The 11,450-nt window shown below is 51.6% G+C and overlaps 2 protein-coding genes across 4 annotated transcripts; one reads left to right on the forward strand and one right to left on the reverse strand.

Moving 5' to 3' along the window:
• The first annotated feature begins 4,526 nt into the window (after positions 1–4,526).
• On the forward strand, positions 4,527–9,554 carry RAB17 (RAB17, member RAS oncogene family). Of its 3 annotated transcripts, XM_048954126.1 has the most exons (6): positions 4,527–4,870; positions 6,569–6,728; positions 7,729–7,880; positions 8,101–8,226; positions 8,429–8,522; positions 8,743–9,236. In XM_048954126.1, the coding sequence occupies exons 2-6, from the start codon at positions 6,572–6,574 to the stop codon at positions 8,859–8,861; spliced, it is 648 nt and encodes a 215-aa protein (XP_048810083.1). In that variant the 5' UTR covers positions 4,527–4,870; positions 6,569–6,571; the 3' UTR covers positions 8,862–9,236. The 3 variants fall into 3 exon arrangements, with proteins under 3 accessions (XP_048810083.1, XP_048810082.1, XP_048810081.1); XM_048954125.1 differs by lacking the exon at positions 4,527–4,870 and having other exon boundaries at positions 6,548–6,728; positions 9,146–9,554; XM_048954124.1 differs by lacking the exon at positions 4,527–4,870 and having other exon boundaries at positions 6,548–6,728.
• Positions 9,555–10,236: 682 nt separating this feature from the next.
• On the reverse strand, positions 10,237–11,190 carry PRLH (prolactin releasing hormone). Its single transcript, XM_048954127.1, has 2 exons — positions 10,646–11,190; positions 10,237–10,475 (listed from the first exon to the last, which is right to left on the reverse strand). Exons 1-2 carry the CDS (start codon positions 10,965–10,967, stop codon positions 10,309–10,311), a joined length of 489 nt encoding a protein of 162 aa, XP_048810084.1. The 5' UTR covers positions 10,968–11,190; the 3' UTR covers positions 10,237–10,308.
• Positions 11,191–11,450: the final 260 nt, after the last annotated feature.

Genomic DNA, 11,450 nt, shown 5'->3' on the forward strand with positions numbered 1-11,450 from the left:
TGACCCAAGATAGAAATATGACCATTATCTTGCCCTGGAGAGCAGACCTTCCCCTCCTGGTACCTGTGAAACATCTGTATTACTCCCTGTGAGTCTGTGAGCCTTCAGGACCACCGGAAGGAACAAAATGCCATCAAGTGTTCCAGTGTTGCTGTCAGATCACGTACAACACCCGGTGATGGTCTGCATGGGACTGATGGAACATAGAACGGACCTGCACCTCAGGACCTTAGGACCAGAGGGAATGGCTTCAAGCTATGGCAGGGGAGATTCAGGCTGGACATTAGGAAGTATTACTTTTCAGAAAGGGTGGTCAGGCACTGGAATGGATGCCCAGGGAGGTGGTGGAGTCACTGAGCCTGGGGGCGTTCAAGGAAAGGCTGGATGTTGTGCTGAGGGACATGGTTTAGTGGGAGCTGTTGGGAATAGGTGAACGGTTGGACTGGATGATCTCTTAGGTCTTTTTCCAACCTTGGTGATTCTATGATTCTATGACCTCATGCCTCCAGTCACATCATTGAGCACTGGCCCATAGAAGAATATAGACATCCACTAATCATCACTCGTCTTGAATTGTACCAACACATGTCGCGATATACCGGATCTCTGTATTAGGGAAAGCTTACCCTTTTGTTAACCTGATCATTGGTTCATGCCGTGAAGGGGTGGAGTGTATGGGAACTGCTGAGCCACGGCCTGAACCTCTGATTGATCACCTGAGGAGAGCCAGGAATCAGACAGAGGAGCACAGGTGAAGGCAATTCAGCTGTGCTCCTAGACCTATTTAAGAGCTGGCTACCAGAAGGGAAGGATCTCTTCTGGAGATCACCTCTCTTGGTGTTTTGTGGTGAGCTCAGCCGAAGGGTAAGCTCTTCCACCTATTCTCTTTTTGTGATCATTGTCTACTTTGCCTAACTCTCTTGATTATATTGTGATTATAACATCTTGATATCTACTGATTATACAAACAGTAAAGGGCTAAACCAAGCTTGCATAAGCTTATATGGTGTTTTTTAACACAGTTTTTTTAAACAGCACTTTTAAGGTGGTTTGATAGCAAATGATCCCATTTGCAGGTAATAAACATAACTTCTTGTGACCTCTTGAGGGGTCAACTGCTTTGACTTTGCTGTACTTACTGTGGTTTCAGATGTTTCTTCTCAAAACAAATTGACTTGCGAAAAAAGAAGAGCCTCTCCCTATTTCTGAAGCTCTGCGTTTGCTGTCCTGCTCCCAGGACCAGGTTCAGCAATGTTCACACTGCATGCCCATACCAGTGCTCAGGCAGCATGCCCACCTCGCTCAAAGCACGCCTCAAGCTCCCAATCCATTCATCTCTGAAACACTCAGGGCATTTCTGAGCCGTGCTCAAAGGAGGACAGTATGGAGACTGGCTCTGCAAGTGCAAGCTCAGAACCACGGATGGACTCTGCTTATTTATAGCAGGGCTGGCTAAACCAAAATAGTTATCCCAAAGGCAAGGCATGCTATATATACTCACACACAAGTGACTTGTTCATTTGAAGTTGGCAGTGCAGAGACAAGATGTCTGCCCTATGGCAGGTCTGGAAGCCAAGATCACATGGACAAGGCCATGAGGAAAGCCACATTTCTCTGACCCTTAATTCTGGGCTGTGCATGCCCATCACCAGCTAAATCAGACCATAACCTCACTTGTGTCCAACTAGCGAGAGCTCACAATCAAATGGCTTTCAGCACAGCCCAGAGCCATAAAGTCACTAACCCTGTGGCTCAGGACGACAGCAGAATTCAGGTGCTATCAAACAGGTAGCTGTATAAAAGCACTCAAGCTGAAGCTAAGCATTTAACACTTCCTAAGCAACTGATAATTTATAAGCAACATGAGGTCTTCCTGCTGTTTCAGCGATTCTTAGGATGGAGGTGAGACCCCTGCGTTGGGCAGCACACTGATGGCAGACAGAGAGGACCAGCGAAGGGAAGCAGGAGACAGAAACTAAAGAGAAAAAGCAGCCCTCCCTATGGGCAGGCAGCAGGCAAGTTTCTAGTCTTGTTTTCAAACCTCCAGGCAGTGCCCTTAGTTCTGGATGCTGCTGATTTTTCAATCCTGCAGCTCCTCCTTAAAGTCGGGGTGATTTGCGCTGCCCGTATTGATGAGCTAATATTTCCTTGCAGCAGTCAGAGTCAGGAGGAACCAGCACACACCACTGAAAAGGAGCCCTCCAGAAGCTCCAGAGGCACTCCAAACAGGTCAGTGTCCTTGCACAACTTTTACTCAGAGAAACAGGCACAGAGAAACAACCTGCAGCAGAGCCAGAAAGAAGAGATTATTGGAGTTATTCTTGCCCGGTTGCTGTAGGAGTTTTACTTTGACCTGTGCCCTACTGAAATGTCACAAGGTCCTCCAAGGAGAAAGGTTGAGAGCAGAGCAGTGCAGGAAGGTCTGCAAGTGGTTTTTGAGGTGTTCAGGTCACCCAGTGCTGGGCTGGAATATTCGATTCCTATCACTCCTGGGGCATCATTACATCAGGCAAGCATAAAACTGAAGGCAATCCCTATTCTTGGGAAAACTAGCAATGCTTAGTCTCAGCCAGAGAAGCTTATTTTGGGTATGAGCAGTCGAGCAAGATGCATCACAGAAGAGAAGCTTTGTAGCAGAGAAGCTCAGCCATTTCTTTGGAGTAACTGGAGAAAAACCGGTGGTCTGGGTGTAGCTCTGGCGGCAGCCACTCATCCATCTGCCCTGCCGCTGCCTACTGCCTGTCGGCTTCCTGGTGCAGAAATGAGATTTAACTGAAACCATGGATGAGCGATGCCCTCTAGTGGGTTTGGCTCACCGGGAGCTGGAGGAAGCCCCGTCCATGATGTGCCCACCCAAGGGACACGTCCCTGGGCTTCCAGGGACTGTCTCCACCAGCCAATGCTTAAGGCACTGCCTTCTATCAAAGCTCTCAGCAAAAGCATCTGCCTCATCTCAGGCACATCCTCAGGCGGGGAATATAACTCCAAAAATCCAAATGAACATTGATGGTGTTTCCCAGGCCAGTATTTTGAATATATGGATACAAACAAGTTTTTCTGGAGCCATTGGACTTATGTTTGTGATGAGAAACATCCTGCAGCATTCCCAGCTTAAGGTATCGATACCCCCTGCACCTCAGTCTTTCCCAAACCCTGGGAAAGGGTTTCAAAGCCCTCTGCTGTACCACTGTAACCATTCACTGTTCACCTAAAGCCCTGAAAAAAGAACAATACCATAAGAGTGCTGGTTTCCCACCTGCTGCAGGCAAGGGACTGGAAGCCATTTCTGTGCTGAGAAAAATTACACCAACCTCAGATGGTCTGTGATTTCCCAGGGTTGTTAGGTATCTTCTTCAAAGGCTTCCCAGATCCGTTCTGGCTTGGGTAGAGCCCATGAGAAGGAGCCTGGGTAGGAGAGGCTCTTCTGCCTTATGAAAAAGCAGCTTTGTTCAGGGTGCACAGGAGCATAAGTGAGCCAGTTTAGGGAGGATGTGTCCCCAAACAAAAGGAATTCCCTGTCATTTGGCTAGCAAGCCAACACAACTCAGGCAGGCTTACAAAACTGATTCAAATCAGTGGGGGATTTCCTCCCATGTGACTTCTGTGCAGCTCTTGGCTGTCTGTAAATGGTGTTTCAGTACAGATATGAGAAGTAACAGAGCCCCAGCAGTCAGACCTTGGAGATCACAAGACGTGCTCTTCATTGCACAACAGGGATAAGTGTTTTTGATCTGGCTTTTAGAATCATAGAATCTATTTGAGTTGGAAAAGACCCTTAAAGGCTATCTGATCCAACTGCCATGCAGTGAACAGGAACACCTACAGCTCCACCAGGTGCTCAGAGCCCTGTTCAGTCTGACCTTGAGTGTCTGCAGGGATGGGGCGTCCCCTGCCTCTCTGGACAACCTGCGCCAGTGCTTCACTACCCTCACTGTAAAACACTTTTTCCTTATATCCAATCTAAATCTCTCCTTTTTTTTTATGTTTATTTCCCCTCATCCTTTCCCTTTAGGACTCTTTTCTTTCTCCCTGCTCCCTGATGCCATTAGGACTAGGCTGTGTTGCACTCCCAGAAAGCTTCAGGAGCTGCTGCTTGAAAGAAAAGTACTAAATATCATGAGGCTAGTGCTAGAAATACAAAAGCTATCTTCACTTAGGTTGTTAATGATCTGCAGATCTCCCTGTTCTTGCCCCTGATGGGCTATCCCAATGCATTAGCACATTGTGCTTCTTCCCCTGATGATGTGAGCATTTGAACAAGAGCCTCCTACGAAGCACCCAGCCCAGCCACCTGTGCTAACTATAGCTATGAGTTTAATTAAAAAGCAGGAGAAGCCCAAGTGCTCAGGTTTTTTCCTCTCTTTGTCTGCCCCTTGCTGGCTTGTCTGCTGAAGCCCTTTGCAGAAGAAGTGGGCGTGCTGCTTCCCACCAGCTCCAAAAAAACAATGAGCTTTGGCAGCCCCGGGTCCGAGTTATCAGAACCTACATCCTGGCATGAGACCGAAGGAAGCCTAACCCACGTCAGCAGAAACTGCTGTGCCATAACAGCCTGCTCCAGCCTGCCCTGTACCCAGCCCTCAATCTCTGCTGCAGGATGCCACAGAATAGCCACGGAACTGAGTGACAGTGCAGAGGGCAGGGTTTACATCCCAGCCTCTCCCTACCAGCAGGAGGGTTTAAGGTTCACCAGCTCACCTGTCAACTTTGGCACCATTTTCCGGGAGCTGCTGGCTTACCTTGCCTGAGTTTCGCTTTTCTTTTCCTGCAACAAGGAGGCAGCCAGGGAGGTCGGACGAGGCTGTTATCATCTGTTGAGGCCGTTCCCATCCTCTGCGACCCCCGTGTAGGAAGAAAGCAAGGCTGCGTACAGGTAACTCTTTCCTCTGCCTTGTACGGCTGCACCCGCCTCTTCCAAGCTACCTGTCCCCCCCAGACCCATGGGAGTTGCCTTCCCACCAAAAAACAGCCCCTGATCATGGCCATAAAGGCAGCCCACTCTCTGAATCCCCAGCCAGTGCAGGGGTCTCTGCTTGCTGCTAGCTTATTTCTGTCCACCTGGGTGATTAATGACCTCAGCTCAGAGGAGATTGCATTGAGAAATCGGCACTACGTCCCTCCAGCGCTGTTTGCACACGGAAATGTTTGTGCAGCTCAGGTTTTTGTGTCTCCTGGTAAACTTTGCTTAAGAGTGCTTGTACACCGAGTGACTGCCACTGAGCTGAATGTCAGCAGCAGGAAAGTGGGGAGGCAGTTTGCTAGCACCGTCTGGGGCAAAAAGACCTCATGGGCCAAACTTGCAGGGCTGGGCACTGCAGAATTATGGTGCATGGGCAGAAGTACAGATTCACAGAATTGTTGGAGTTGGAAGGGACCTCTAAAAGCCATTCCCCTGCAATGAACAGGGACAGCTACAGCTCCATCAGGTGCTCAGAGCCCTGAGCCCAGCCTGTAATACTGGGGTCCTGCTTTTCCTAAGGAGCTTCTACATCTCTACAGAAGGTCAGCAAGCATCTCGCACGGTTTTTGTGTCTTTTAGTTTAGAGCTTCTGGTTTGGAGAGACTCAGCTGTATGTGCTGCTGTGCGGGGCCAAGGTTTGGAGATCCTTATGGGGTATTTCCAACTCAGGATATTCAGATTTATGATTCTATTTGTTTTGCTTTCTCGCTGTTCTCCTCGGATGAAAAGGAAGGTGCACCCCCCGCATCTTCTCAAGATGAAAAAGAAATTGTTTGGCAAAGCTTCCTGTCCTTAATAGCTGTTTGCTTGTAGGAGATGTTTGAAAGGAAATTTTCCTGCAATTGCAGTAATTGTTGAGTGAGTTTTATTCAAGTATCAATGCAATCTTCTGGGGTTAAATTGAGATAGCTTCGGGGGCATTTTAAGAAGCAGCAGTATGAAATAATGAGAAACAGAGCTCATATACAGATGAAATTCATGCAGCTTCTTGTGAAGACAGCCTGCATTGATTATGGGGGCAAACAGGTGAGGCACAGAGAAAAATTAAAGGCCTGAAGCCTGCCAGATTGCAGGGGAGAGACTGAAATGAAGGGACAGGCAGCATGCAGAAACAAGGGGCTTTTGTAAGAGGAGGGAGACACGGGGGGCTGGGGGAAGGGTGTGGGGTGTGAACCCACTGCTCAGAGCCTGAATTAGATTATCCCAGTGTAACGTTTAACCCAATCCCTCAATAAATGCACAATATCAGTGTAAGGTATCCCAAGATGGGGTGCTCAAGAGCAAGGCACACTCCTAATTTATGTTTCTCTGTCAGCAGCTCTCCCCAGCATGTCCATAAAGAACATTTCTGTGTCTTCAAGGAGATGCATGCAAACAAATCTCCTTGTCCACATGCAAGCATGCCTCTTGCATCAGGTTTCTTCTTAAAGATTTCCACTCTCTGATCATAGCTGATAGTCCAAGGCAATGGCAGATACATTGGGCTATTATATTTAATTCAGGCTATTTTGAAGCCAAACCACGCTCACCCAACTGCCACTGGTAGCGAATTCATGCTGGTGGACCTGGGATCACTGCTGACACATTCTGATGGAGCCGATTTCCTTGCAGGACATGGCGCAGACAGTGGTGCCAGGCAGCTCCCTGGGGGATAACCGTCCCACCTACATCTACAAGATGGTCCTGCTGGGAAACACATCAGTGGGAAAGTCAAGCCTTGCCTACAGATACGTGAAAAATGACTTCAAGGAGTCGCTGCCTACTGTAGGATGTGAGTGAGCTGCTTCGATCCATTTCCTTCTGCCTTGTGCTGTAAGCAAAGCCACATCCAAACCACAGAGGCTCGATTTACTTCTGCCTGTTGGAGGCAGCTTAGCAGCAAAGTGAGGGAACCTGGGTTCCAAATCATACAGTCCCATCTGCCTTTTACATGTTTGGTCCCCTACACCTGTTTGGACACCTCAGAAGTGTCTCCTTCAGGTTCTTCACCCAGGTGTGGGTCCAGGAGCACAGTGGGGCAAACCTCTTTCCCACTGTTCTGCTCTGCCCAACCATGCTGAACAACCCCAGGCAGGGCACACATCAAAACTTGTGTGTCCACCCAAAGCTGCCAAAAAGAAGGGCCACCAGCCCTGCTTGGTGACATGCTGTCCCTTCAAGTGTTACTGTATAATCAGTGAATATTAAGATGTTATAATTACAAAATAAACAAGAGAGGCAAAGCAGATGATGATAACAGAAAGAGAATAGATAGAAAGCTCACCTGTGTCCTGGGCTCACTTACAAAACTCCAGCAAAGCAGATCTCCAGAAGAAATCCTTCCCTACTGGTAGCCAGCTCTTAAATAGGTCTAGGAACACAGGTGAATTGCCTTCACCTGTGCTCCTCTGGCTGACTCATTGCTCACCTCAGGTTATCAATCAGGTTATCAATCAATCAGAGGTTCAGGCCATGACTGAGCAGCTCCCATACAGTTGCCCACCACCAGTACATGGCCATGCTGTGAAACTCTTCAGGTTCAGATAGCTCTATTGGACATTGCTGTGATCTCCTACCCTATTGTCATTCACAGCAGCTACAACAGCAGTGGTGTTGTCATCAAACCAGACGTCTCCACGCCAAGCTCTACACAGCACCATGTGAGCTGATTGGCTCGGGGTGCCTTTGAGAAAAACCCATCCAGTTTTGTGCATTGCAGCATTGTCACCACCCCTCAAAGCGGCTTTGGTCCTACAGCAGCAGACCAAAGCCCTCCACCACATATCTTGCAGGCTCCTTCTTCACACAGACAATCCAACTAGAGACAGCCACCATCAAGCTGGAGATCTGGGACACGGCTGGCCAAGAGAAGTACCACAGTGTCTGCCACCTCTACTACCGTGGTGCCCATGCTGCACTCCTTGTTTATGACCTCACTAATAAGGTGAGATGGTGGATGCACATCCTGTCCACAGGAAAACACTGCTATGTGGCAGTGGAGCTGATGGGACAAGCATCCGGATGTGTCCCTGATAAAGCAGAAGGGATCACAAACCCTAAGCAAATAAATGTCCTGCTGGGATGCATCAGCAACCGCAGAGCCCAGGGGTTCCTATCAAAGTTTCCCTGTATCTGCATCAGGAATGGCTATCCCTTTTCCCCAGGAAACATTCAACAGAGCGAAGCAGTGGCTGGTGGAACTGGAGAAGGAGTTCCTTCCTGATGAAATTGTCATTGCTTTGGTGGGCAACAAGACAGACCTGGCTGATGAACGGGAGGTTGCAGCTGAGGTGAGCACACACCATGTCCCCATTGCAAGCATTAAGACACATCTTAGCAGAGCCTTTTCTTCCCAAGTGGCATCCCTCTTGCTCTGCCAGGTGGTCTCCCCATTGCTGAGTGGCATGCAGGAGCCCTGCCTTGTCCCCATGGGTCCTCAAGGCTACACTGTCCCTTGGCACAGGGGAAACAATACTGCTCTTCTCATCCTAGGATGGGGAAGAGTTTGCAAGGAGCAGAAGCCTGCTTTTCGTGGAGACGTCTGCAAAATCCAACCACCAAGTAAATGACATCTTTATGGCCGTAGGTAAGGTGTGGGGTGGCTCCAGGTGAGAACTAAAGTGGGGGAACCATGGGTCCTGGCTCCCCCAAACCTCCTGTGCAACATGGGGCACAGCAGAGCTGCTCTGTCCCCAGTCTGATGTCACATCCTCACACTGGGAACCAGTGTGAGTGCTCTGCTCTACCTCTTGCTATAAGAAGAATATTTAGAGAAGACAATGGGCTCTTCTTGCCTATGCTTCCAGGCTACAGATGGCTTCTCCCCAAAGCCCAGCTGGTCAGCAAGAGCTGCTTTGCAGCTTGTGTCCCTCCTGCCAGATTGGAGGAGGCAGTGGCTGTGGTGGCACAGCACCACATTGCCTAGGACAGACAACTCCACGCCAAGATGCAGCATTAGAGGTGCAGAGATCAAAGCCACTATGTTTTTTGGGTTAAGTACCCGACCTGGGTATACAAACCTGACCTGACCTGTGGCCCCAGCACATCTGTCCTTCAAATGACATCACCACGCTGGCTAGAAGTTGCAGGGAGGTACCTACATGGCAGCAGTAGGGTGGGACAGAGCAGCAGGTGCATCCCAACACGCATTGGCTGACCCCATGCCCTGACAAGAGAGGTGATGCTCTGTGGCTCTGTGCTCCCCGTCAGCCCGAGAGCTCCTGCGGCGTGAAGGTGAGAAGGCAGCTGTCCCATCCACGAGTGGCAGGCAGCATTTGGACCTGCGGGCAAGCGGGACGAGGAGGGGGTGCTGCCGTGTCTGAGGGGCCACGGGCTCCTCACAGGATGTGGGGCTGGACCTTGTGCTGTTGGCATCGGTGGCCGAGAGGTGACAACACAGGATAGCTCACAGCCAATGTGGAGCAATGATCCTTCTGCCCATCTTCTGCCAGTGAATGCATGCAGACCCTCAACAGGATCTCGTGATGGTGTTCTCCAGAGGTGAGTGGGGAAGTCCACAGTCAAGAAGCAGCCCAGCTGGGGACATCCCCCTGCCCCAGCCATGCACCAGCTTCCCCAGACTGAAGAGAGTTTGGCTTGTGGAGCCCATCCCAACAACTTCAAGACTTGACTGCCAATAAAAAGCAGCTCATCTTAGCCGCATCCTTTTCTCTGCCCTGGGTGCCAATATGCAGGAGGTCTGGAGATGGTGAGGATCAGAGCGTGGCAGTGTAGCCCTCATCAGATGCTCCAGCTGTTAAGACCTCCTGGCCAGGAAGCCCTCCCCTCCTGCCCCCATACACCACCACCCTCTGTGACACCTGCCCAGCACTGAGATGGGTGTGGGATGGGGGAATCCTTCCCAGCTGCTACCTCCTCCTGCCTAAATCCCCCTTTGTTAGTTAGGCAGCTAATTTGATAGCAGCTAATTGCCACTTGCCTCATTCCTCCCAGATTAACCCTTCCTTCCCTAGGCAGTCCTGGTCCCTGCTATCCATCCTTAGCTTGCATTTGGGATCCACATCATCCTCACTGCAAACTGGGGAATGGGTAAAGCAATGGAGATTTGTGAGAGGGGTGTCACAGAGTGAGTGAAGCCCTCTGACCTATGCCATGAAAACAGGGGCTCTGTAGTGATGTGGGGGGCTTGGTGCTCTCAGGGGAGTTGACACTGTGGGGATCCCATAGGATTCTCTTGCAGAAAGACAGGAGAGCCCCCAGGGCTTAATTTTAGGTGATACCACCATCACTAGAGCTCATGTCCTGTCCCACCCCAACCCCCTCCCCCCCAAGCACTGGGTTTTGGAGCAGAGAGTCAGGGCCAGGCAGGAGGAGAGGAAAAAAGGCTTTTATTGGCATCCCCCATCTTCAACTCAGGCACTTTGCTGCTCCAGGGGGGGCTGGGTGTGCGGGGGGATGCAGGCAGGATGCAGGACAGCCCCCCTGGGTTGGGGGCTTTCCCCAAGTGCTCGCCGTCGCCCGAATCGCCCCACGGGCCTGATGCCACGGCCGGTGTACCAGAAGGGGTCGATGTCTGGGTCTGCAAAGAGAGAGACGGGAAACAGCCGGTGCAGGGAGGCACAGCGCGTGGGGAAGAAAGAAAGGGACCGAGGGGAGAGAGGAGTGCTCGGGACTGCCTGCCGGGCTGCTGCAAACCGACACCGCTCGAACCTATGGGGGGACCAGGGAGGGTCCTGGGGGTTCCCTTACTCCTGCTCTCCTTACTCCTGATTTCCATGGAGTGCACACGGAGGCGGCCGGCGGCAGGCGGGGCCATGCAGGTGAGCAGCAAGCACAGCAGGCAGGTGGCTCCCAACTTCATCCCCGAGGCTCTCCCACGACAGCGGCTCGGCAACGGCGACAATCCCAACCTGCGGGCACATATACAGAGCAATCGCGTTCTGAGGGTGTCACGAAGCAGGCAGCTTCCCTTGGCTGGACCCTGATCGGGTTGGTAGAGAAATGATGGAGAAAGCGCGTCCCTGCCGCGGGAACGCCATCGGGGAACGCCATGGGGGAATGCCAGCCCCATCCGGATCCCATCGCAGCATCCCGGGACCGGCGGCAGGCTCAATCCCAGGAGGTGGGAGGAGATGAAGTTTGCAGCAGCCCCACCTGCAGCCGAAGCCGTCGGTTCGGGGAAGCAGCCGTGAGAGCCCTCGCCGCGCACCCTTCGCCCCGCGCTTACCTCGGTCCCGCAGCGCCCGGTGCCGTCCCGCGGAGCCCAGCGCTCTCCCTGTGCGCCCCGGGGCGCTGCTGGCCGCTTTTATGCCCGGTTCCGTGCTGATGTCAGAAACGAGCCCCGGCGGGGACAGAGCCGAGGCATCTCCCCTCCCCGCCGCCCCCCGCGCTCGCTCTCGTCAAATCAGGAAAAGGATTTTCGTGACTCATAGAGGGCCATAATTTTATCTCCAGCCGGCCGAGGCACATCGTTCGGGAGCGTTCTGATCTCCGTCCTCGACGTGACGCGGTTCGGGACGAGGGGGAAGAATTCCACCCGTACTGGGGGCGGGAG

This window comes from Lagopus muta, chromosome 8 (assembly GCF_023343835.1).
Source record: "Lagopus muta isolate bLagMut1 chromosome 8, bLagMut1 primary, whole genome shotgun sequence".
NCBI classification, from domain to species: Eukaryota; Metazoa; Chordata; class Aves; order Galliformes; family Phasianidae; genus Lagopus; species Lagopus muta.

Coding starts and splice junctions, on each gene's coding strand:
- RAB17 (XM_048954124.1), top strand. CDS start 6,548: ATGGAGCCGATTTCCTTGCAGGACATGGCGCAGACAGTGGTGCCAGGC. Junction 7,881..8,100: donor TTTATGACCTCACTAATAAG/GTGAGATGGTGG, acceptor CCTTTTCCCCAG/GAAACATTCAACAGAGCGAA. Junction 8,523..8,742: donor TGACATCTTTATGGCCGTAG/GTAAGGTGTGGG, acceptor CTATGCTTCCAG/GCTACAGATGGCTTCTCCCC.
- PRLH (XM_048954127.1), bottom strand. CDS start 10,967: ATGGGGCTGGCATTCCCCCATGGCGTTCCCCGATGGCGTTCCCGCGGC. Junction 10,476..10,645: donor CAGGAGTAAGGAGAGCAGGA/GTAAGGGAACCC, acceptor CTCTCTTTGCAG/ACCCAGACATCGACCCCTTC.